The following is a 27,562-nucleotide window of genomic DNA, read 5'->3' on the forward strand; positions in this document are numbered from 1 at the left end:
ATAGGGTTTTGCTGTGTACCTTTGGTTGTGTCAGAACTTGCTCTGTAGACCAGGTTAGCCTCAAACTCACAGAGATCCACCTGCCTCTGCCTCCTGAGTACTGAGATTAAAAGCATGCAGTACATGAGCAACTGTGAAAGTAAGTATTCCTCTTATGGGCAGTCAGTGGCACTGTAAAGTTGTGTCTGGAATTTGCACACAATCCAGACACACAAAGGAAACGTGTTCAAGCACAGTTTTCCCACTGCAGTTATTCACTGACCTGTGCAGTCAGCAGGTTACTGAAAGCAGTGTTGTCAGTCTCTGGAGTAATAGGAGTGTGGTACTGGAAACGACTGTAACACCCGTGCCACTAATGTAGCACACATGGAAGAAAGCAGCTTAAGAGTCATTGCTAGTTTTCTGACCCTGAGAAATCATGCATACCTTGCAAAATATTTCATACCTTAAGAACAAAAGTCTCCCGGAAAGGCTTCTGGATGTTTCACTGGTCACCAACTTATAATTCAGTAAAGACTTATTTGATGTGAAAATTTGACAAAGCTTTATTAACCTGTAGCTAAATGTATTGTAGAGAAGGAGGAGAGCCAGACAGAGAGAGGAGGTAGAGGGAGGAAAAGAGAGAAAAAGAAGATAGATGTTAGGGTCTTAGTTGACTGCTGGGTCAACTAAGGGCATCCAGGAGCAGCTCCAGCACTGATGGCTGCAAGGTCTTGGAAAAGCTTCCTCTCAGCCTGGGCCTTGTTCCTATTCAGCAAATGAGTGGTAATAGTGCACCCCTCCTAGGCTTACTGTAAATAGAAATGCATTTCACTGTCTGTCAGGCATGCTGTGAGAAGCCTGCAGATGTGAGCCCCAGACATTGGAACATTGTCTTTGACTGCAAAGCCAAATTTCAGTTTTCTTCCTATAAAGATAAAGGCTATAGTGTTTTATAGGTAAGGAATTCTTATTCAACCTTCTGAGGGCTGAGAGTCAAATTGGGTCCTCTGTAAAACTGGTGAGGGGAGTTTAGAGTCCTGTCTGCTTGGCCCATGCCCACTAGGAAGATGCCAGAAGTCCATACCCATAGCATGGTCAGCACAAGCCAGACTTGGTTATGTACCGAGTGGGAGCTGAGAAGCATGTGACAGATGAGCTTGGAAACCTTCTGGAGGTGAGCTGGAGTTCTGAACTTCCACTTTCTAACGTGTCTAAAGGAAGATTAGTATTCTCCTTATGGGATGTCAGTAGCATGGTACAATTGTGTGTGGAATATAGCAGGAACTCATTTAACTGAGGTCTTAGTGTTAGTAGTCAAAGTGTAGGTTATAACAAGAAGGAGGGAATCAATAGCAAGAAAAGAGCCTCAAGATGACTTAATATCTGCTCAGTGTGAGCTATCTTTTCTCTTTCTCTCACTGTACCTTCACAACAGACCTGTGGCTTATCACTCCTACTTTACAACCCTTCAGGCCAAAGCTCAGAAGCACTAGGTCAATTCTCCCAACATCACAGGGCTTGCAAGTCCAAGACAGTTGCTCAACCCAAGCCCGCTTGCACCCACAATCTGTGTGCGGCTGTACAAAATAAAAAATGCTGCTTCCTGGACATCACTTGCTTTTTATAGTGCTCTTATTTTGATGGACTCGGCAGTGATAAAAGTTAAATTGATTATGTATGAAAAGCAATCTGTGAATTCACTTCTAAGAAAGAGTAAGAGTGGTTCTCGCCCTGTGCTAGAGCATCATTCTTAGAAGATATATGCAAATGCAGCCCAGAATTAGAAAGCCTCATTTCCACTCCCAGGCAAGGGAAATAGCTTAATGACATTGCTATAAAGAACACTGTGCACTGCACAGGAGAGAGAGAGGACTCTGTGGGAAGGGTTTCAGCATGAAGAATGAGAACAGAAGTCACAACTGCAAAGAGTAAATGTAAAGAAAAGCAGTGTAGGGTAATGTGAAGTTTAAATAGCGTGGATGGTGGGGCACTTAAACAGTAACCGAGGGGCTGAGGAGATGGCTCAGTGATTAGGAACGCTGGTCATTCTAGAAGACCAGAGTGTAATTCACAGAGCCCACACGGCCAATCTGTAACTCCAGTTCCAGGGAATCTGATGCCCTCTTCTGGCCTGTGTAAGCATCGCATGTGTGTGGTGCATGGGCATGCTTGTAGACAACACACACATGCAACAAAAACCAATAAATCCTCAAAGCAAATAAAAATAAATAAATAAGAGATTGTGTTTCAATACCATGTAAATAAGAAAAACACTTTGGAAAAAAGTGCTCCAGTACGTAGTAGTGAATATGCTTCGCAGTCTGATCCTTTGTGCATTGCTGTAGACAGTTTACAATGAAAAGTGATTTGGAAGCATGTTAAAGACTGGGAATGAGCTCATGCTAGTCAGCCTGTTTTTTCTTCTTTCAAGAGTCCATTCCCAGAATTATGGACTCATCTAACAGTTGATGTCTAGTTAAGTCAACATGGTATTTTTTTCCAGAATTTTGTAGAGCTCTTGAAGCTTATGACATATGGCGTATTTTCATTGCTGGATAAAGCACCTAGGGTATAGAGCAGCCTAAACCGCTCCTGCCCTAAAATAAATATTTACAACAACTATATATGAGGAAAACTGATACTGATACATGCTAGAACGCACCTGGCCTTCGGAAACGCATTACCTGAAGATTCCCAACCATACATCCCATGACTTAGTGTATGTGAGATGTTTGGAGCAAGAGGTATTCGGAAATGTAAAGATTCAGGCTGTGGGCTGGGTTGCTGAGAGTGTGTGTATGAGGTGGCTTGGGTAAAGCGAGCAGCTGCTGTACTTTGGGATGGTGACTGCGCAACTCTGTCTTAAGCATTTTTGTCATCAACATAAGGTCCGTCTCCACTTTGTTTGCTGTTGTTTGGTTGAGTTTGATGCTGGCAATAAAACCCAGGACCTTGCCCACTCTCAGAAGGCACCCTGCTACCCATCTATACTCCAACCCCTCTTATTTATCTCTTAATAATATTTATGTAAAATACAGATTTTGTAACGATTATTTAAACAAAATCACACAAATACACAAACACACACACACACACACACACACACACACACATAACAGACCAGAAATAAATATGACCAAATGCTAACAGCAGTTTGATTCAGAAAGTAAATGCATGGGTAGAAAATTTGCCTTATTTGATCGTCCAAAACACAGCTCTCAGAGCTGAGCACATCATCAGAGCCAGAGTTCTTGCCTAGCATGCGTGAGGCCCTAGTTTTGAGCCCAGTACTGCTATAAACAACAGCAGTGGGTACACACCTGACACATATAAAGACCAAAAGAAATGAACAAGAAACCCCACCAGACTAATGGATTTAACTCCAAGGTGGGGAAAATGCATGTGAAGAACTGAGCAGTGTTGAGTATGTGTGTGTTCTTGTTTTAGGAAGTCATAGAAGCCATCGCAGAGTGTGCGTTCAAGACTTCTCCTTTTCCCATCCTCCTTTCCTTTGAGAACCATGTGGATTCGTAAGTATTTGGAACATCCGGTGAGCAGTCTTCCTTCCTATTGAGGCCTCTTTAGCAATTTTCCACCTGATTTCAGATGGTTTGACATCAGCATTGGTGTCTTTCAATCATGTTGTAGAGTAAGTGGCTTGCGTTCATCTGCAAAGGATGAACCACTCACTTAAACCTTATGAGCATTAAAATAGCCCATGGGCTAGTGGGGTCAGCCTCTCAGTCTGCCATCATATGATTCTAAACCAAGGATTTCACTTTGAGGTATTGTAGAGTGCATTGTCTTTACGGTATGTCATTTCTTTACCAAGTTGGAAATCAGTGGGCCACTCTTAAAACCCTGTTTCATAAATCCTATTGCTATGCATTTATACTCCATTATGCTGTCTTAAAAGGCCAGTTCCCTTTCCTTCTGACTGTGGTTGAAGTGGCTATAAACTCTCTTCTTATACCCGTGTCTGTTAGCTACATCCCTCCTTTTCCTGCTCTTTTTCACTGCTTATTTGTATTGGGAAAATCTGTCTATTTCAAAGTAGCCTGCACCTACTGCTGAGATACAGAAGGAAAGAATGTTGTAAGACCCCCATAGTGGCCTTACCTCATGAGTACCACCCACAGAGCACAGATTGACAAAGTGACCGCTGCAATTGCATGAGGGTATAAGGTTTTTTAATCCACGTACGTGGGGTTGCTCATCCATGCAGGGAGAGGCAATCCCAAATCCAAAAAGCACACAACATTTATTAATTACAGAGGGCAGACTTCAGCAACAGGGTTAGCTGGCCTATTCTCATTGATGGTACACAGGACAAAGGATCTGGTCAGGTATTGGCTGGCCTGCTCAAGGGGCTGTTCTTGGCTCAATTAGTCACTTTCCTCATCCAACCCTACACCTGGCCTTGGAGAATCACTGGGAAAGGGCTAAGTTTGCACGTCCCTTAGAGAGGGGGGTGAACTGGGTGGTCAGGCAGGGTCAGGATGACATCTTGCGGTTGTTCTTGGAATTTACCACAGGGACGGATAGGGTCTTTCTGAGAACAGTTGTCTTTCTTTGTTTTGTCTTAATTAGCTTAGTCAGAATCTTGATCACCAAAACTTTATCATATCACTGAGCATCATGACGTCAGATATAGCTCTCAGAAAGGTCACAAGTTTGTTATAGGCATCCTGACCACCAGATGAATTTCTCAAAACCTTGTTTTTATAACTTTGTTTCTCATATCTATAAAACTATGAAACTTTATTTCTTCAAGAACAACTCTGGCATAACTACTTTATTTACTCAACTATTTGCCATGCATGTGGTGGAATATGGAGCCTTGTGTCTATGAGATATATGGTCTTCAACTGAGCAGCAATACCCACCCCTCATTTGTGAGACATGGTACTCCTATGTAACCAAGAGTGCTTTACACACTCAATTCTCCTGCCATAGCCTGGAAAGTGCTAGATTACAAGGGTGTACTACCCCATCTAGTAACTGTTCATTTTATTGCAAAGAGTCAAGGTGAGGTAATTATTACTATGATCTCGATAGCAGATCATAGTATCATACAGTTGCTTGTTCTCATGAGCACATAAGGAAAGATAATTGTTTGTGTTGAGACAAAGTCCATTTAAAGGACAACTTTAGTGTGAAGATGTAAAGAACATGTGGTAGGGCCATGATTCCTTACAGAGTGTTGTGAAGTCTTCTATACCTCACAAGGACCCCTGGCAGGCTGTTATTGTTGTTTGGGTCCTTTTGGTTTTTTGTTTGTTTTAATGAAGCTGGTAGCACTTATGATGAAAGGGTTCATATATGCCTTTGTCTCTCTTTTCTTCTGAGAGTCCTTTTGAATTTGCTAATTTGCAACACATGCTTTGGTGCATGAATTCCTAAATCTTCAGGAAGCAGTTTGAGCAGAATCAAATTTTTAACTAATTAAATACAGTATTCCGTTAACGCATGAGTAGAAAACAACTTTAGTTTGAAGTGACCAATTTTGTAAGTATATTTCTAGTTTGCTCTCAGGACAGCACAGCATTTGCCACTCTGCATTCTGTGTCGTTGGGAGCATTTCATCCTATGAATGATGAAATCACTATACATCGGTTTCCTAACACCTCTGAGGGGCATGGAAGAGACCAGAACCTACCCCATTCCTTGCTACATCTCCTCACCCCTGCAGTGACTGCATTTCCCACTTGGTTTGCAGCAACAGCTCAGATTTGCAAGTGACTTTGTGGGGGGCTTTCTCTGCCTTATCTATCTCATTTTTCCTTGGGTTTAGCAACCCCTGTCCATTTTGATCAGGCAGAGTGGTTTTCAGATTTGTCAACAGTGCCTAGCTTTTGTTTTCTTTAATAACAGACACCCCACAGTGTTATTTCCTCAAAGGAGTATGTCTTTTTAAAGCAGACAAAAATCAAGAAATGCTGTTCCATTTTGTATTGTCTTACCTGCTACAAAGTAAAGTCTCACTTGGACAGAGAGACCACACCCATAAACACCATGACAGAGAAAACCTTGCATTTACTCAACATGTATTTTGCACCAAATACTGTTCCCTATATGTTCCATGTTCGCACAGCCCTTGTTATAAACCCCGTTGTTCATCAAAGGAACAGGGTTAACCTTATCTTTCAGATAAACAAACTGAACCCCAAGTAAGCATTTAGCTTGCTTGAGGCTATGCAGCTGAGATGAGATTCAAACCAAGCTAGCCTGTCCTTAGAATACCGGATATGAACACACACACACACACACACACACACACACACACACACACACACACACACACCTAAACGGAAGTATCAGAAACTTCCAAGACTTGGAATCAAGACAACCAGAGATCTATGAGATCTCATCATATCAGATGAGAGATATCTGAGATCCGCGGCCACAGGATGTGTTTTGCAGTCTTCCACTTTAATTGCATGGAGATCCCAAACTGGACACAAAACCTAATTCGTACACTGCACACAAGCAAAGAGGCTCTAGCACCAGAACACTGCATTCTCTTGGTAAATAAATGTAGCTGTCTCGAGTTCATTCATAATTCACACATAATGATAAGACAACAGCAACAACAAAGAACAAACAAAGCCAGGAAAATAACATTCCCAGGATACGCAATTATGTTAATAGTATTGCACGTGAAATGCAAGTGCTGACTTCTGATGTGAGAGCAAGTTGTTCTGCGGTTCTCTCCTTCACCTCCAGAGCCAAGTGGCTCAGCCCAGAGATTTCCCAGGAGGAATTATCACACACTCAGTGGAAGCAGTGGGCTTCCATTAGAACCCTATATTTGACCCATGGATCGCCTTGCCTAATTCAACATCACTCGTCAGATCCTAGCAAGCTCATTGTCACCCACACCAGATGAACCCTCAGAACCCTCAACACCGCGACCTAGCACCACTCCCTGCACACATCTGTGGCTGCTTTCCCTTTCTGGTAAACCACCTCAGGGTCCTCTGTGCTATATCTGCAACAGAGCCAGCCCAGACTTCTGCTTCCGACTAACTTGATCCACACTACCATTAAAAAAAAGCATTCAATCAAACAAACAAACAAACAAAAAACAAAACAAAACAAGCAAACAAACAAACAAACAAACAAAAAAACCCCACCACATTGCTGGGGAAAAGAAATGGGAGAAATCCAGATTTTACTATTTCCTCTTCAAACATTTTAAATCACCTACCCATGGCTGGTGTGGGGGCGCTGCACCTAACTGCTCTCTACTCGCCTGCTTCCAAGGATTCCCAGAGAGATGCTTCCCACTTCCTAAATGAGAATACTTTGTTTTGGTATAGAATTTATTTGTCAAAAAAGGTTTAAAAGTACAAGGATTAGAGCCAGTCCTTCTATTGATGTCATTACAAACTTCTGAGTTGATTACACATGTGAGTTAAGGGCCAAATAGCAAACATATTACTGTCGTTGTGAGAGTGCTTTCAAGATATTATTAAGATATAAAGACAACAGTACAGATTGTCTTATATAGGTAGATGGTTTTCAAAAACGTCAGAAATCCACAAAAATTGAGATTTAAAGTTATTTATCTTTTGTTGAGCATATCTGCTCCTAACAGTTCCCCTTTGGTGAATTTAATGAGGAATTTGCACATCTCTACCTCCAGGTGAGGCAATCCTTTGTGGCTAGGCAGCCACTGGCAAAACTGCCTGTTTCATCTGCAGACTAATACTGTCCAGAAAAGGATAAATTATGCAGTATAGTTGACTGATAAACCCTGCCAAGACAGGGTGATCAGCCCTTCAAAATCTGCATTTCAAGAGTCTGTCAGTTGATTTTGGGCCAGAAGGCTGAAGACTTGCGCTCACATGTTGCTAACAGGGGCCTGTGCTAGCGGAGATTTGTCTCTACAACCTCTCAGTTCTGGAAGCCGTGTTAGGCTTCCTATGTGTATAAATACTTGGTCATTCTCAGATTTCTGACGGGGTTGAAGACTGATTATAGTCTCATAGCCTATCAGGCTGTATAACTCTGAATATACATATTTTATTGGATAGTTATCAGATAGTATACAAGCTAGCCAAGATATAGATTTTAAGCCTTTCTTAAGCTGGAATGGAATGGAATGTTCTGTTTAACTGATATAGTGATGGACTGGGTGTTGAGTATATCAAATGCTTTATAAATTGTAGAATGGTAATTGTACTCAATATATAAGTGAAAAGGCTTTTTAACTGGACAAAAAGGGTGAAATGTTGTGGTTTGCCCTGAAGTTACTGTATTTTGATGCTAATTCCACTGCCCCAAGGACAGCTGCCTAGTCAAGGACTCAGAACTCGGGTGACTTCACCAGAACCACCTCTCCATTGAATTTGTAAAGGTGAGGGGCAGGTACAGGATAGAAGGAGGCCTGTCATTGGAGGAGAAGGAAGGATGGGTGGGAGAGAAGTTTGAAGGAAGAGGAGGAGACTAAGGGAGAGAGGGAGGACAGAGGAGAGAGAAAGAGGGGAGAAGCCATGGCTGGTGATGTTACAATTCTGCTCTGTGTATTTACAAGTTGTTATCAATGTTCCTAAGGGGTGGATGGTACCAGGCTTTGTATGTTTAAGTGTGCAATTATATCTTACCAATTGGGTCAAAAAAAAAAAAAAGAAGAATACTGTTTTAAACAAACCCCACTTCCTGCCAGCAAAATGGCTCAGCTAGTGATGGTCCTGAATCAGTAAGACTGGAAACCCGAATCCTTACAACCCACAAAAGGTGCCTGGAGAGAAGCAACTGTACAAAATTTGTCTTCTGATCTCTGTACGTCCACAGCATAGTACACATGATTCTTGATGCATGTGCACATGTGCAGGCACACACACACACACACACACACACACACACACACATACACACACCACATGCACGCACACAAAACTACCTCAATCACAAACAATAACAAAAAGAGAAGCAGGAGCGGAAGGAAGGACAGTTAGTTTTAAAAGCTTCCATTTGATTTATGAACTAGCATTTCAAGGAAAGAATCTTATATTGAATTTGACTGAAGTGACTTCTAATCTTGGTTTTACTACAAACTGAGATTTTTGCCAAGATCCAAAAAGGACATTGGCTTAGTTTATCTTGGAGGGTAAATTCTTTGTCAGAAAACTGACCTATTTGGCAGATGCTTTGTGAATGCTCTAATATGTTTTGAAATATCTTCTGTGGCTTGAGACACATAATATATTTGTGACTTTTGTCCCTTTAATTTTATTACCATGGTGGCTGATGTCAATACTTTAAAAACTTTGGAATTTCTTTATTTGTTAATTGCAGTTTTAATGTCATTTATTTCTGCGGGTCTGCCCTACAATTAAAGTCTCTTTGTTTTCCAAGGGTGTGTGTGTGCGTGTGTGTGTGTGTGTGTGTGTGTGTGTGTGTGTGTGTGTGTGTTCACTTTGCTCTCTGTTCTATTAAAAGAATGCTTGTGTTTTTTGAGAACATGAATGACCTGGTTAGAGAATATCACATTTCAGTTTTTTCTTGGATGCCTACATCTTCCTCTCCTTGTATTCACACAGACATCTTTCACAAAGCAATCCTCAGACCAACAGTATATGTTCTCTGGGAACTTCTTAGAAATACCTGCGTGTTTGCCCTATAGACTCGAAGTGTGAATCTGCAGTTTTCTGACAATCCCAGTGATCTGAATGACGTGTGGCTCATGAACTGCTCATATCAGGATTAACCCATAGCTTTGCTCAAAATGCAAGTTCTCTGTGTTATTCTTTAGTGCAGCCTAGAACAGTGCCAGTCACAGCCAGAGAGCAGGCTGACCTAGAAGACTTCTATGTAAGTTACCACTGGCAGAAATCATTTACCCCATCAACCACTTCCCTGCCTGCCCCAAAGGTCCCATCCATACAGCTTCTAATGAATTGTCCCTAATCATAACCTCCTGTATGAGTCAGGATTTAGTCAAGGGTCAGTCAGTCCTTTCTTAAACTTCCTAGAGACATCATCCTTCTTTCTTAGGGCTGTGTAGATCATACAGCAAAATCCTGCTCAAGCAACACAGGATCAGTGTGGAAGTGAAAAGCTTTGCTGTGGACACAATCCCAGCAAAGGCAGGAGAATTGCAAGTTTGAAGCTAGCCTTGGGATGCACAGTTTGAAGTGAGCTTTAGTTTATATAAGAAGACTTCATCACAGGAGAAAGATTTACAATTGATGTGTTGGGCTTTGCAAGTTCTTGGAATCTTTCCTTCAACGTTCCCACAGTTCCAAGAAGATAATAACTTGGAGAGTTGACATATGCACCCCAAAAGCTCACCTGACCATAGATCACACAATTCATTTTTGTTAGAAACAGCATATAAGGAGTGCTTTCCTTCTGCACTGAAGCAGAGCTTCGGTCTAAGTACCCCTTTCACAGAAAACACTGTGTGTTCCAGGCTTACCCTTCAGGGGAGGAGTAAAAATATGAATTACATCTTCTAATCTTTATTATTTAGAGCAAAGCACCATCATTTGCATCATGGCTACTAGTCCTCTCTTTACTACATTTCTTTTTTTGCTAGAATGGATTGCCATTGCAGTATAACCCGGGGAAGTTAGGACCCTCCGCTTGTAGATCATAAATAACCCAGCAGTACTGGGTACCGGGTAATGATGTTTATCATTGCCCAGGATGAGAAAACTGATCTTTAATTGCATCTGAAAAGGTCAAGAGAAACAGGAGTGCTGAAAGCATTCGGATGTTCCCTCTAACAGCATCTTTACAAGGGCTGGAGCACAGTTCATCCGGGCTAGCCGCAGTGTGTCTCCTCCCCATGGGATCACTTTATATGCATCTTGCTGGTGTAGTTCTTCAAAGGTGCAACCCTTACTCTGTCGCATCTCTCAGCATCCTTTGTCTGGTTCCAAATGCAGTTAAAATCCTTCTCATACAGATTCAGAGCAATTCAGAGCCAGGAGCTCAAGTACTCAAACCTTGAACTCTAGCCCCTGACAGACCAACTTCCTCCTGGCAGCCAACTGGGTTACTACCTCCTTTGCTCCACTCTCTCTACACAGAAACTTTGCTGGCAAGCAAATCTGAACACAGTGGTGCGTGTACGTCTGTCATCCTGGCACACAGGGTGTTGAGGCAGGAGGTTCTCAAACATCAGGCCAGCCTAGACTGCACAGTGAAGCCATGTCTCAAAAAAAAACAGGGAAGAAAAGAATTGGAGAAGGCCTTTGCCAAAGCTGCTTTACCCTTCCAGCATCCCCCATGCACGCAGTGCAACCCATTTGGGAACCTGCAGCACCAGCCGCATTCAAGAGCATTCTGCACATGCACACACACACACACACACACACACACACACACACACACACACACACATCTGCTTGGTTTCCTTCTGCATATGAAGCTCTCTCCCTCCATCTAGTCTCCTCTCTTTCTCACTCTTCTTTCCCCTGTTGACTCCTTATAAATTATCCTTTTCTGCTTTCTGGTGCTGCAATACATTTAATCCAAGAATTCACAGGGAACCATGAAAATAATCCTATCCCAGGCAGCTTGCACTTGATATTAGAGCCAGGGAATCCAACAAAAGGAATGAAGTTTCTAACTCTAGGAGTCTTATGGATCTGGAGACTGGGAACTGATAGGTTATGTCCTTGTCTTGGTTGTATACGATGACCTTAAAAATAGCCTTGCACTACCTCCCTGCATGCTGTGCGTGTGTAATATGTGAGTACCTGTGTTCTTGTGATATTTAGGATAGTGTTTCGTAGCAAAAAAAAATGATCCTGACTGACTTCTTTTCATGTTAATAATGCAATGAAACCTCTCTGAATAAACCCCATAATTCCTTTTTTTCTTGCTCTTAGCCCGAAGCAACAAGCCAAGATGGCCGAGTATTGCCGATTAATCTTTGGTGATGCCCTCCTTATGGAGCCACTGGAAAAATACCCAGTAAGTAGCTGTGACGTGTCAGAGGAGAACACTTATTAGTTTCAGCTGGGGAGATACGTCCTCTGTATAGATATATGATCGGTGTAGTTTGACCAGCAGGATCTCAGCTCTACTGAGGTCAGAAGATATGTGTCTATTTCCTTTTTTTTCTGGCCTTATCCCTCCTCAGCTTAAAGTGACACAGTTAGTTTTTGTGAACAAATGTCTGTTTATCCCAAATAAGTTACTGAGGACAAGCCAAAGTAGTAATTTCACCAAAGTCTAATTTGATGCCATGGGGTTACTTACGAGAATATAGGTGAAGGGTTATTGACAGTAGTGTGGATAACTCATAGGCAACTCCATAATCCAAAAGCCCACTCCAGCATGGGCATCAACTCATAAATGCTACATCCCTGGTGCTCCCTGCCTGACATGCCTGCAGCTAGAGAGGTTGAGCAGTCCCTCCATTCCCAACCCCCAACCCCAGGCAGTCCACACTGCTGGTATAATCTGGAAAGGAGCCTTGAGAACCTTTTAGGTTTCAGGAACTTCCTGAATGTGTGAGATTTGTTTACTCCCCAGACCTCATCAGCCTCCCTCTTCCCCTCTAGGAAAGAATATTTCAGTTGTCAGGAATCAGTCAATATTACAAAGTCTTCAGCAATGAAAGTCAGCTCATAGAGACAGTCCAAAAGGATAGCACTCTTTAAACCCCACACCCCACTGGATCTTTGTCACAGTCCTTTGAAGTAAATGCAAAATGGGGCAAGGCTGGTTCCTGAGCCTATTTCTCCCACCTGCTCTCTACCACCTGCTGCCCACCAACTGCTGCCCACCACCTACATTTACCTTCGAGACAATACTCAGGCGTCAGTTGTATCCATGAACAGATAAAATGTCCCAACTCTCCCCATGAGTATTCAGCTAAGAGAAGATAGTTGTTAAATACTATTTAAACCCCCCTCTCTTTTTTTTAAGATTTAATTTATTCCATGTATGTGAGTACACTGTCACTGTCTTTGGACAGACCAGAAGAGGGCATCGAATCTCATTACAGATGGTTATGAGCCACCATGTGATTGCTGGGATTTGAACTCAGGTCCTTTGGAAGAGCAGTCAGTGCTCTTAACCCCTGAGCCATCTCTCCAGCCCTAAGCTTCTCTCTTAATGCTTATTTTTCCTTTAAACAAGATTATTGGGGAGCTAAGTAAATCTGATTCCTTAATGGACAGTAGTTAGCCCCTTCCTGGGTGTCCTTTAACAGAGGATTGTCTGCCAAGCAGCACCTCTTTAGCGGCCAGCAGGACTGCTCTGATGACAGCCTGACAGCCCTGAACATTGTATGCCTGCCTTGAGGGAGCTGCTCTACAACTGCAGCTTCATGCTGCCAAAGCAAAACTCCAGCTCCATGTAGTACCATTCTAGCTACTTCTGGGTTAAACAGCATGCACCACACTTCATTCCATCACCAGCTTCAGCGAACTCTGAACAGCCACACTCACCTAAGACAGAGGGGAGCACATTTCCTGGTGGCCCAGCAGAAACTTGTGCCTAGCAGTATTTAATTGGTGTGTGGATTCTGCGGTGCAGTGGGTTGTAGACACACCTGCCACGCCCCCTTCGCCACTGTAGAAAGGAAGCTGTTTAGCTAAATGACTCCAGAGAGAGACACCCTCCAGTGCTGCCCCCTGGTGTTGCAGCATAAGCAGTTCATAAGGACAATTCTCAGTCCTGCTTTTCTCCTAGGGCTGAACTGGGGGCAGGAAGAGGAGCTGGGTAGAAGCAGCAACAGAATAGCATCAGAGGGATGACACTGGGATTCTGAAGAGTAGCCGAGGTCAGGAACAAAGGTGCTAGACACACAATGAGCTGAAAAGGGCGAGAACAGGAAATCGGGCCCTATCTAATAGAAGTCTTTGCAAAGAGAACTAAGCCTTAAGTTCCCAGGATCCCAACCTATGTATAATACTAGGATTTTAGGTGCTCAGGGTCCTGAAACCCTAAGCTCTTTCAGGAGATAGATCACACGCAGATACTATCTATCCCTTGCTCCTGTTCACTGCTGCCAGAAGCCGAAGATAATGACAGCTGCCCAGTTCCAGACAAATGCTGGCTAAAGCTCACTCCGTGGTCCTCAAACTGAAAGCCTGTCACCTTAAATCTTTAGCCTCTTAGGCCTGGAGCAGTAGAAGTCTGGCTCTCTAGGCTTGGAGCTATAAGTCATTGGCATACCAACTCCAGGTCCTGGACTCGGGTTTTCAAGGGGGCCCAGCATAACACAATGGAAGAGCTTCTCTTCATCTCCTTGTAACTCCTGAGTACAGTAAGAGGACCCTGTCCGGGGGATTGGTAGCAGTCATATCCCTATTCACAAAGGCAAAGAGCAGCCAAAACCTAAAGTAACCGCTTCCTCCTGGACACTTTGGCCCAGTATCTGCATGTTTTCAAGTTCACACTAGTCCCTAGACTCGTGGCAAGCAAAGGCTAGAGGGCCAGCTTATGGGACTTCAAAGGCCTCTCTAAAAATAAGTCCGTCTTGGGTCCTGCACATGCTCCCTGATACAGTAGCTTATAACCCTCTCATGGGAAATTGATTTCCCATTATATGAACAAGCTGCAACAGTGAAGTAAGGCTCAGGAATAAGACAGCTCAAATCTAGGGGCAAGAGGAAAATCTGCAATTATGTCTATCTTGGCAAATGCTAAAAACCCACCTGAAAGCAACAAGATTCTGCAGTCCCTAGCACTTTGTCTAAGACAGGGACTCATTTAGAACCTTTTGTCCAACTTTACCAATTCTTTCTGTCAAATGTCTGGCCTTTCCCCGAAGATTTGGGTCAGAAATGGTTCATGTATCTTCAGTAAAATGATTGGACCTGCACGGCCCATCAGAAAATGCCTGAGAGTCCACATTCAGTCCATCAAATCTACCAGTACATTTCAGTGGCCTCACTTTTGTAGTTTAATTGTGGAAAATGAGTTAGGTCATTTAAATGCATCTTTTATTTTTTTAAAAGAAAATTAGGGCAGAATCAGAACCCTCTCATGAGCTGTGCTGAACATGGTACATGCTTATCTAGAGGCTGTGGTATCCAAAGTGGTGGGATTAGAGAGGTCCCTGGAAGGAAGGGACAGTGCTTCTAAAAGCTGTGCTTTCTTTTAAATAGCTGGAATCTGGGGTACCTCTTCCAAGCCCTATGGATTTAATGTATAAAATCTTGGTGAAAAACAAGAAGAAGTCACACAAGTCGTCAGAGGGAAGTGGTAAAAAGAAGCTCTCTGAGCAAGCTTCCAACACGTACAGCGACTCTTCCAGCGTGTTCGAGCCTTCGTCTCCGGGAGCTGGTGAGGGGCTGCCAGGCTCAGGAGGAGTGGATTTTCAGATCTCCTGCTCCGAAACTGGCCTAGAAGGGCTTTTAGCGTTCCCTCTTTGGATGGTTTATGTCGCAATGCTTTTCTATGACACTCTTAATCACAAGTTCTGTAGGTTGAAAGGTCTATGAGAAAGCCTCTAGAATAAACCAAAAGTGTCAGTCAGGCTGAGTTACTTTGTGGAAGCTCTAAGGAAGGATTTGTCTGTGTTTTCTCAAGTCCTAGAGGCCACGCACACGCACCGGCTCACGGGTTCCCCTCCCTCCAGCTTCTAAGCCAGTAATGATGCATCTCTGTAGTCCCTCTTCTGTGGTCACTTTACCCTCTGACCACCACTTGGGACTGTTGTCAGCTCATAGCCTCATGTTACTACTTAGGTCTACTGAGAGAGTCCAAGGCAGTCCCCTGCCTCAGCCTGACCTCACCCTTGGAGTCAGCTCATCTTTGGGAAGGTATAACTCTGGCTTTCACACGAGGCAAATCTGCTGCACCGTAGTTCACCATGCACAGCATCATCAGAAGGGAAGACAAGATTGGCAGACTCGTAATGCAGCCATTGATGGGTTCTGGGCTTCGCAGTTCTCCCATGTTTTATAGATCGCATTAAAAAGTGTGAAGTGACAAATGGCTTGCATTGTCCATGAGAGGGACTGGCAATGCCAGCATTTTTTTTCACGCTAGTTTGAAACTGACTCCTCCTGCGACAAAAATCCAAATGCCGCTGGTTCACTTTGGGTTATTTGCCGTTGATCGTAATTTATTTCCCCTTACCCGGAATCCTGACAATTTCAAAGATCTCCTTATTGGAGGGTGATGATGTTTCTCTGGGGCACTGACTGCTCTCATGGTAGAGGGAATGCCTGGCACGGAGGGGCTCTTGGGTCCTATCCCTAGAGAGAGAGAGAGAGAGAGAGAGAGAGAGGGAGGGAAGGAGGGAGAGAGAGAGAGAGAGAGAGAGAGAGAGAGAGAGAGAGAGAGAGAGAGAACAGAGGAGGGGAGGAAAGAGGAAGAAAGCCAAGCCAAGAAGGCTGGGACGAAAGAAAAAAGATGCTTAATATATCAACAAAAGCTAAGCACAAGTACTCCCCCGACCCCAGTTCTATTCCCAGGGAAAGGGATAACAAGAAGTGGGTAGTGATATTTATCAAGAGACAGAAAAATTGCTATAAGCAATGCTATTAAAAATATCCAAACACTGGCAGCAAGCCATCCACCAGCTGATTACAAATCATGCTTTAATCACACAAAAGAATAATGTATAGAATGGGGGTGATTTACGGCTATCCACAGAAGCAAAGTGAACACAATAGTGCAAGAGAGAGAGAGAGAGAGAGAGAGAGAAGTTACTACATAGCTCCATCTGTACGAGTACAAGAGCAAGCAACACCAAGATAAGCTGTTAGAAGTCAGGGTCACCGCTAGCCTTAGAACTAGAAGGGAGCCCTGATTTCTTCTGGACTCTGGTCGTATTTTCTATCTTAATGTAACTCCATCTTTATTTGATGAAAATGCATGTATTGCTCAGATATCTGTATTTCCCCATGCCTATCTCACACAGGTTAAAAGATCTTTAAACAACTGGAATGTTAAAATGTAAAGCAGGGCAATCAGAACACAGTGTGGCCGACTCGGTCGGTTGGTTGCTTGTGTGGTTGGGTGTTCAGGTCTGTCTGTTTGAGCCTCTGTCGCCATGACCTCTCACAGACTAGGCAGGTGCTCTTCCTCTGAGCTGAGCGGCTCACCCCTGCAAGCCCTGACTGAGCCTGACTTACCTTTTGTCCTGTTGTCTGTCTCACTTGTCAACTGCTCTTGTAATTTAAATTGACACCCTAAGGTACACCCTAAGGCATATCATTCTTTCAGAACATTTCTCCCCTGTGGATCACGAATGTGTTTTTTTTTTTTCAAATATCATGACATAATTCTTATTTACTTTTGAAACTTAATTTCCATTCTCAGTAAGAATGCATTTGAAGTGCGATTCGATGATCATTAGAGGCCACTTCTTTCCCAACCTGTCCCCATGTGCCTTCCTTTGCACGTGGGTGCTTGGTGGATATTTGTGAGATTTGCTTTTATCTAAACCGTTTCTCTCTCCCATTAACTGGATGCATGACGCTAACAATGGCTTCTACAGGCAGTGACCACAATTGCTTAATACGGTGAAACAGCTATAATCTGTTAGCAATTCTGTAGGTTTCCTAAGCTAGCCAGGAGTCGGTCCTGTGCAATTGGTGTTTATTGCCATGTAGTCTTGGAGGCTTTCCTATGCAGGTAGGCCCAGGAGTAAAGGGACCTGATAATTTATCATTTGTTTTGTGGATGTTCCCAGTACCAGGAACAAACACAGGACATGGATCTTATTTTAAAGCTAAGTTACTCTGTTGGCTGGATGCCTCTTCTGGGAGCCAACCCTTTGCCAGCACACAGTCCAGAATTAACAAGGGTCAAGTACGATACCACTTTTGGGTGTTGTTAGTATTGCTTTTTAAAAGGGTATTATTTTTATGGTTCAAATAGATTTCTCTAGGGTCCTCTCAAAGTCTTATAAGAAAAGAGAAGCCCCTTAAGTATGTATTGACTCTGTGGTGACAGTAAATAGTGACAGATCAGTATGTTTTTTTCTTTGTTAAGCTTGCCAAAGAAAAATCAGGTCTTTGTTTTCCCAGTAGAGGCAGATGAAGTCAAGATACGGCCTGGATGGGTATTTGAAACGGTGATTGGACAATTGTTAGGTTTCATGAATCATTTTGTAGGATGTTCCGGCAATCATCTTTTCAAGGTTGCTTGATTAAAGGACACCCCACCTCCATTAAAGATAATAGTACAAAGAAGAGCTTCAGGAAATGAAATGCATATGAAATATCAAGTAGCAGCCTCCACAATCAATGTGCCTGTGATATAATAGGGTGCATTTTTCAGCAGGTATAAATGGTTCACGTAATTATTACGTCAGCACCGTCAAGGACTTGCTGTGGCTCTCTTTAACAGGCTATCCACAGTTACTGGCCGCAGAAGTCTTTCCCCTCTGCAGAAGTTTGGTGCATGCTTTCCTCACTGACTGACCTTGGTCCCTCACATGAAAACACAGAGGGGCTTCTTGGAAGGTAGCGCTGTGGCACTATCATCGGCGCTGAAGAGTGTGCCAACTTTTTAGAAGGCCCCTTTGGGAGCAGATACCAGGCATGGCGTGCTGCCTCATGAATGAGCTCCTCCTGCCATCTACTGGGCTGTTTGTGCTATTGCAGTGGGGAAAACTGAAGGGGGAGCAGTGGTGACTGAAAGAGAACCAACTGTGGCTTCTTTACTTTTTTCTTGAAAATATTTTTACGTGATTGAGTTTGAATGGAACCTAGAAGTATAATAGAATTTAGTGTTTACTACTAATGTAGATATTTTACCTAAAAGTATCCATTAACTCTAGAGAGAAGGATAGAATCAACCAATTGAAATGACTATTTATTGGCTAAACGTGATGCTAAATTAGGTAATATCGATATAGATTTTTTTTAAGTGTAGTGATTTTAAAGCTTTTTTCTATTTTTATTGCTTTCCATTGTTTTTCTTTTTACATTAGATTATTTCATCTTGCCCTTTAAAAAAAGAATGATATCATTAAAAAATCATTTATTAGTTACTTGAGAATTCCACACAATATGTTCTGATCATGCTTACCCCAGACAATTCTTAGATCCACTACCCTTCCCCACCCTTCCAACTGTGTGTTCCGTTTCTTTCTTTGTTTTAAATACAAATTTGTGCTGTCCAAATATTCTTGGGCGTGCAGCCTTCCTCTGAAATATGATCACCTTACCGGAGGGATAAACTCTCATAAAAACTGACTCCCTGTCTTCCGGAAGTTATTAATTGCCAGTAGCTCCTCCTCTAAGGGTGAGACTTCACGCTCCCCTCCCCTCTCCTTGTTTGGATTTCTGTCTGGCTTGAGCTTGACTGACTCTCGTGCATGCTGTCACAACTACTGTGAGTTCGCAAGACACTGTAGCCATCCACTGTCGCAGACTCTCCCGCACTAAGAGCTGAAGAAGCTATCGTGTTTGTGATTGGGGCATTGGTTAGGTAACTATGGACCCGCACTTGTCAGTTCTCATGTTATCTGTGGTACCATTTCCACACAGTTCCTGGTCTCATTCATGAACTTCTTCTTCAACCTCTGTGAAGTCATTTTATTGGAGAAGGTTGGTCACTGAGCTGCGTGCTGGCCAAGGGATACTTCAAAGGGGCACGGTTTAGGATAGGCAGAAGAATGAAAGCAAGATTTGTCTCTGTTAGGGTCATACAGTTTGACATCCACGAGAAAGAACATGTACATGACTGTAGGATGCACACAGAGAAAATTATACCAAATGAGTTAAGTACTTAAACACAAATGGGGAAAAAATGTCACAAGGCATTTTAAAATAGAACCTGAAGTTTTCTATGTAATTCTCAAATCAAATTTATGAATTTTGTCCAAATGTCAACTTAATTCTCTGTTACTAGGAAAATGTAAATCTTCGGGGGTGGGGAGAAACAACTTTAAAAGAAGCAGAAGGTGGGCCTTCGAGGGCATGCCCTGAACACAGTTGGCAGTGTTCTTTTGCAAATTCCTTGAACTTTCAAATCCTGAAACTGTGGTCTGTGATTAAAATTTGACAGGGGAAGCAGATACGGAGAGTGATGACGATGACGACGATGATGACTGTAAAAAGTCTTCCATGGATGAGGTGGGTTATGGATATCTTATAATCCCCTTCTGCCATCTAGTGGCAAAAAAGAATAAGCACAGGACACTGGATCGCTAGCTTTTTTTTTTTTTTAAGGCAGTTATATGATTTGTTCAATGGTCTGAAATCCAGGTAAAGCACAGGGTTTGCAGGAATGCTCAGAAATGAGAGAGTGACTACACTGTCTTGGTTTTGTATCAAATGGAGTGACATGTTGACATAGCTCTCCTGGAGATGCCACCAGCTCAAAGTAATAACTGCACAGAACTCAGAATCAAATCAGCTACAGTTCAATGAGGACTGCAGGATTCTCTTTCAGTCAATATCACAAAATTTGTACTGTATCTGCATTCAAATATGTTTCAGAGTCTTTGCTCTGTACGACAGCCTTATAGTAAATAAAAGTAGCACTTCTTTTTTCAAATATTCATTCATTTGTTCAGGTGTTTGATAACTTGCATGGTTATGTGATAGGATATGATCATTAGGCAGCCCAGTCTGACCTGAGTTAACTTTGTAGCTCAGGCTAGCCTCAAACTTAAGATCTTCCTGCTTCCGTATCTAGAACGCTGGGAATGTAGGTGTGTATCACTACGGATAGCTCACTAAGCATTGTGTTGTTTGTTTGTTTGTTTTTCCTTTTTGAGACAGCATTTCTCGGTGCGACCCTGGTTGTTCTGGAACTAGCTTCGTCAACCAGGTTGACTTCCAACTCTGAGATCTGCCTGCCTCTGCCTCCCATGTGCACCGCCCCTGCTCAGCTTAATAAATTATTCTTATTTGGCACTCCTTTCCTTATGAATGAGTCTCACTGGGTAGCCTAGGATGCTCCCAAACTTCTGGGGTAAATGCAGTCCTCTCACCTCAGCCTCCATATCGCTGAGACCACACCCAGGAGCCGTGGTGTCCAGCTTAGTTTAAATTGTGCTTTTCATGGCCCCACTAAATTCGTCTTGACTTCTCAGAGGGGCGCTGCTGTAATAACCAAGGCCCCATCTGTCTGAGAGTGGCTTCGGGGTACACTCGGATCTTCCGCAATTGTCTATTTTTAAAATGAGTATTTCCCAGTTGGCATTTAACCAGAATATTTCTACTAGAGTTTTCATAAAGAAACCTCATCTCTATGCATTTCCCCTTCTAAACTAAAAGTGAGAAAATATTAGACCCATCTCTAGAGGCCTGTCTTGTGCAAGTAATGACTTCGGGTTTTCTTCATTAAAACTTGTATTAAAGGATATGTAATTGCAGATAACATCTAAATTAATGTAAGATCTTACTATTTGCCAGGCACGGTTCTGAGCTCAACCCCCCCCCCTGCCCTTCCTCCTTCTTTCCTACTTCCTTCCTTCCTTCCTTCCTCACTTCCTTCCTTTTTTCAAGACAGGGTTTCTCTGTGTAGCCATGACTCAGAGATCTATCTGCCTGCCTCTGTCTCCTGAGAACTGGGATGAAAGGCAAGCACCACCACACCCAGCTTTTTTATCTTACTTTTAATAATTAAAAGACCTTACATGCTATAGGACTGATTTACATTCCGAGTTTTGCACATGATTAAACAGCAGGTAATTCACTTGTCCATAGTGGAATAGCTTTTGACCAGCGGGCTTTGGATTTAATGTCAGATGGCCTTGTTCTGGAACGTAAACCACTAATCTGTTGCCATACGACACACCTTTTCACACAAGAACCAGCAAAGGAGAGGGAATGCTTATCAAGAAATAGAGGAATTGTGGGCAGAGCCCCACTGCCCTTACACAAGGCAACCTTTGTTTAATTAGTCTCTGTTTCGGGTCATATACCTACATGATAAATGTTACTGTCAAATGAGTTCTCCATTTTCTGACTGTAGACTTCCTCTGTGCTTTCTGCTGTAGAGGACTGCAGTTCCTGTGGGCATCACCTTATTGATACAGATTTTCACTCCTGATACCTAGGGAGAGGGTTGAGGCTCTGCATCCCTATCAAGCAGTGCTGCTCAACCTTCTCAATGCTACGACCCTTTCATACAGTTGCTCATGTTGTGGCAACCCCTAACCATAAAATTATTCTTGTTACTGCTTCATAACTTTGATTTTTCTACTGTCACGAGTCTTAATCTAAATGCCTTCATTTTCTGATGTTCTTAGGCAACCCCTGTGAAAGAGTCAGTTGGTCACAAAAGGGTCGAGACCCACAAGTTGAGAACCAGTTCTAATAAAGAGCCACACTGACTCTATTGGCCCCAGACAATCCTGTTGTCTCTCATATTCATAAAGTAAACATACACCGAGTATACATAATCTGAAAATCTAGAGTCTAAAATATCCAAAACCTTAAAACCTTGAGAGGCTGACCTGACACTACTCATGGAAAATTCTACACTATGAAAAAATATGTTTAAAATTGTTATGTGCTAGTTTCAATACTCAGCATTAAAAAAAATTAGCCAGTGAGTCTAGCAGGCCAGTGAGTTTTGAGTGAATTTTTTGGTAGATTTATGTCTCATCCCCACAGTATCTATTATATATAAACAAGCACTGCCAATTCCAAACTCTAAAACATATGCGCCATCAGAAATTTGTGATGAGGACATGGCCTGCACTGCATCCCTCCCCCATGGTAGATATTGCTGAAGTTCTTTTCCAAAGGGAAGGATTTTCTGCTCCATTTTCTGGAGAAGGAAGCCCAGTATAATATAAGGCTGACTCGGAAATGCTTATTATATTTTATTTTTGCTTCCAGGGGACTGCTGGCAGCGAGGCCATGGCCACAGAAGAGATGTCTAACCTGGTGAACTATATTCAGCCTGTCAAGTTTGAGTCCTTTGAAACTTCAAAAAGTAAGATTTCCTGCAGAAAAATCTCTAGAATAATCTGTAAACAGGAGGTAATCAAAACCTGGTAGAAGTGTTCTGTTCTAGACATCTTGGATATGTGCCTGGATTGCACATCTTGGTATCATTACAGAAACCTAACTCTTTGAACACTTCAAAATTATAATTGCATTTAATATTTTAGAAAATGGTTATTGCATGATGTTCCTCCACGTATTTAATAAGACCACAGATCATGCATGGCTACGGGAAGGATAACAAACCAGTCTCCAAATGAGTGAGAATTTCACATTTCATTTTGTCTTGCTACAACTCCCATGGGACCACTAGTGACATAGTGACAATGTTAATCATCCAAGCATGGCAGAAGGGGAGCAAGAAAAACTTGGACAAGCTTGGTACCCCAAAATAAAACCAACCCACCTAGGTTCCAACTGTCTAGCAGATTTCATGTGTTTAGACAACTATGTGACTAGGTGACACAATTCACACCACTCTTTGCTTTCCTTTCTCCCAACTGTACATCCATATTAAATTTTAAAAAGTATTTGTCTGTTACCTAGAGGGTGAAAACCCTTTTATGGTAGTGCCAAATATATGTTCAGGGATCCTGACTTCTTAACTGAAATTTTGGTTAAATGCAAAATCCTCATTTAAAAAAAAATGTAGATATACCAACTGTAAGCTTCTACGTGGCATGTTTATTTACATTTGTGCATTTCTGCTCTGAGTCTCATAGCAGCACTTGGTGTCTGGCTACATGCAAGGAATTTAAATTTCACTGTAGCTCATACATAAAGATGAGCATTTTCCGATACCATAATTGCCGATTCTTGTTCCCCGAAGCTGTTCAATGTAAGCATCTTAAAGCAGTGGGTTTCCTGCCATTTGGCTTCACTTTCTATGGCTCCACCATGCAAAGCCCCTAGGGGGGCTTCCAGGCAGAGGGGTGAGGACTGGAAATTCTGAGAGACCCAGTGATGCCGTGGACATTTAAACACTTTCTCCTCTGGTTTCTCTCACTTCCTCACACTAGAAATCTCATTGATTATATTTTACCCATCATGAAGACATTTTAACCAAAAGTCATGATAAAATGATTAGTTGCCTGAGAGTAAATTAATGATGAAACAAAAAAAGGGGGTTTGGGTTTCTCTGAAGGTAAAAAAGGCAAATGGGCGATGAACACATGGATTAGGAGCCAAGAGTAGGGTTCTCAGTGAAGGAGTCAAGACGAATAAACTTCCCAAAGATCATCATTTTTCAAACTCTTTCCTGTGTATAACAGGGCATAGGCTCTGGTCCTAAGCTGAAGAAACCCTGACAAGGTCAGTCTTTCTAAACCGAGATCACTGTTTGTCCCTGCCCCTTTCGAGGCTTGAAGTCCAGTTTCAGCACGTTTTCCTAGCAAGCCGATGTTCAGGAATGTCGAGGTCTTTGTCACAGTCAGCGCTTTGGCTGTTTGTTTGTTGTGATCCACTATGAAAATGAGGCTCTCAGACTCCACCTTCCCCAAGGATTGTTCTCCTTTCACAGATCTAATTCTCATGCCACACCACCTGTGACTTTAAGAGTTGGCAGTGTGGGTGTGAATTGCATGCAGTGTGAGCAGGGACATCCCCACATCTGCAGATCCCCCAAGAAGCCAAGCCCAAGGGATTTAGAACAAGGCCATTTCCTTGCCATATAACACCTGTTAATTAATTAACTCATGCCCTACAAACCATGAGACTATCTACCCAAGCTATGAACACTCGAAGAGGTAACTTGCAGGACTCAACTTTTACTGCTGGTAAATGGTTCACAGATAAAAGTCTATGAATGTTAAAGAGTCAGGTACCCTCCAGTTCACTTTAATATTTGTTTATTTCCTTTAGAGTATTGTAATTTATAATACTGAATTTTATATCTTGCCCTATTTGTTGTTGTTGAACTCAGAAAGAAATAAAAGCTTTGAAATGTCTTCCTTCGTGGAAACCAAAGGACTCGAACAACTCACGAAGTCTCCAGTTGAATTTGTCGAGTATCCTTGATTTGATGAATGGCTGCTGAACTCACCTGGTTAAGTCATGGTTTGTTTGTTTGTTTGTTTCATAAGAAGTAAAATCCATAGCATGGTTTCCATCTACAGCCCAAGTCTCTGGTGTCACATACAATGAGGATAGCCTGGTCTACAGAGAGACAAACTGGCTTTAGGATAACAGAGATCCTGGCTACGAAGCTGACTCAAGCCATCAATTTCTAAGTTCCTTGGCAGTTTGCTTGATTTTTATTTTGCTCATCATTAAAAAGAGGCAATTCTACTAACATTATGATTTGCTATTTGATTGGTTACAATATGTCACACAAGTGTGTATACTTTACACACTGGTCTAGGTATGCTCTCTAGTTTATAGATATATATTAATAGTTATAACAGTGTTATAAACCTGACTGAGCACCTCACATATGTGTGATTTATATGCAATTAAAAAGGAGTGGAAACAATGACCATACTGATACTGTAAATGTATGTCAATGGCGGTTTCTAGTTCTATGTACTTTCCCATGAATGAAGGTCCAAGAAGCCTTCATCTTACTTCTCATACATCAATACTACTATCCTAAGGAGTTCCCTTTCATGACAGAATCTCTAGAATGAAAGTCCTTTTCCCCTCATCAGTGGCTCTAAGCAGGAGGACTTGAGTTTGAGCTCAGGGCTTGTAGTTTAGAAAGCTGGATAAGGTGATGTGCATCTGTAACTGCAGTGAGGTAGGAACAGAAGGATCCCTGTGGCTTATTGGCCATCAGTCTAGCCTACCTGGGCAAGCTGCAAGCATGTAAGAGACCCTAGCTCATAAAACCAAGGGGTAACATCCTAGGTTGGCCTCCTGTATATCCTTAGACATAAATGTGCACCTGAACATATTAACACACACACACACACACACACACACACACACACACACACACATATCACTTAAAGCTTCATCAACAGAGACTAAGCATGGTAGCACGCACATATAATTTCAGCAGTCAGGAGGCTGAGGCAGAAGGATCAGCAGGTCCAAGACAGCTTGGGCTACGTATGGCACTCTGTTTCAAACATAAATACAGATGGATGGATGGACGGACAGACAGATGGACACACACACTCATCAGTGAGAGAAGAGGTAACAATTGTGAACTCTATAATTAAGTTTATACTATAAAATTATTGTCATTGGTATTCAGTACCGACTTTGGGACATTCCTTTTTTTTAATCTTCCTTAATTCTCAAAGGAATCCTGTGACAAGGGAATTATTTAATTACTGTAATGCTGAGGAAATTGAGAACAGAAAGATCAATTAATTTACTCAAGATCATATGGCCAGCAAGTTTTAGCGTTAAGACTCGAATTAGTGTTGTACCAACTTCTACCTTGCTTTTCCATAAGAGCAAGTCCATCATGTTATAACCATAGTGTTCAGTGGCTACGGGGTTCTTAGGATGGAAACAACTAAAATCTGAAGCAAGGTGAGAAATTTCTGTGCTCCGTTTACCTAATTAATCTTTTTTTTTTTTTTTGGTTCTTTTTTTCGGAGCTGGGGACAGAACCCAGGGCCTTGCGCTTCCTAGGTAAGCGCTCTACCACTGAGCAAAATCCCCAGCCCCCTACCTCATTAATCTTAAAGACTGCCATAGTCTGGGCAAAGAGCATTCCCAGAGAAGGTAAAGAAAATGGGGGAAGAGTATTCAGAAACAGCTTTGGGGTTGCACTGTCTACTACTGCACGTAGCACCATCCCATCATCACTACAACTGTACCTAACACTTCACAACCACATAGACTTTGACACAAGTTATTCTTGCTGTCCCAGTTTGTGGTATCCATAGGTTTCCCAGAAGCAATACTGCTTCTAAAAATACATATATTCCAGTAACTCATTCTGTGTCTATTTCACCCATTGATATGATGTGACCATTAACATCTCATTCACTTCCCCAGTGAGAGACAAGAAAGTAGCCTAGGAAAATATGATACCTTTGAAATTGTATTCACTACTTAACATGATGGTCCAGATACAACAAGATGCAGCTTAGCAGGATATATCCCAAAGGAACACGCGTGGACTCATCCAACTACATGCCTCAGCTCTTCTGGAATGCTGGCTGTCAGATGGTGGCGCTCAACTTCCAGACAGTGGGTAAGTACACGGAGCTCACTCCCATTGCCTCAGAGCCATATTTCCAAGTGTCCACAAGCCATTACTGTGGGAACTTGGGGAAGGGGAAGAAAGCCAGATTTGATTTCAAAAAATAAATTTCAGTGAAGGAAAATCAAAGCTAAAGAAAAAGATTGAAATTTGATATAATTGAGAGGTTGTCTAATAATTTATGGAAAGCGTTTTATATCTGTATATCATGCTATATTTCTACAGTTATGTGTACTGACACACATAAACCTGTGTTGTGTGTGCACGCGTACACACACACACACACACACACACACACACACACACACACACAAAGACACCTATACACACACAGGCAGATATAAACAGAAAAGAAGAAATCTTCCAAAAATAATGCTGCCACTAAGAAATTTGCCACCTCCCTTGGTTGTGTGTGTGTGTGTGTGTGTGTGTGTGTGTGTGTGTGTGTACTGACACACAAACAAGCTTCTGTATTGTGCATTCTTTATTTGATGACACCTTCCACTCCAACACCAAGTCCATACTTACTCTCCTGTCTGTCTCCTTTTCTCAACTCTTCAAATTTTTATTTTTCATCAGATGT

General features: G+C 42.3%; 1 protein-coding gene across 2 annotated transcripts in view; it reads left to right on the forward strand.

Moving 5' to 3' along the window:
* Positions 1-27,562, forward strand: part of Plcb1 (phospholipase C beta 1) — a 711,278-nt gene that overhangs the window by 545,003 nt on the left and 138,713 nt on the right. For both annotated transcript variants that reach the window (NM_001077641.2, XM_017591467.3), the window contains exons 12-18: positions 3,430-3,512; positions 11,829-11,913; positions 15,063-15,240; positions 19,924-19,991; positions 22,713-22,809; positions 24,742-24,826; positions 26,846-26,970. In NM_001077641.2, the coding sequence (NP_001071109.1) occupies positions 3,430-3,512; positions 11,829-11,913; positions 15,063-15,240; positions 19,924-19,991; positions 22,713-22,809; positions 24,742-24,826; positions 26,846-26,970 (721 nt within the window). The remainder of the gene's footprint in view (positions 1-3,429; positions 3,513-11,828; positions 11,914-15,062; positions 15,241-19,923; positions 19,992-22,712; positions 22,810-24,741; positions 24,827-26,845; positions 26,971-27,562) is intronic.

The sequence above is a fragment of the Rattus norvegicus genome, chromosome 3, assembly GCF_036323735.1.
Source record: "Rattus norvegicus strain BN/NHsdMcwi chromosome 3, GRCr8, whole genome shotgun sequence".
Classification (NCBI taxonomy): Eukaryota; Metazoa; Chordata; class Mammalia; order Rodentia; family Muridae; genus Rattus; species Rattus norvegicus.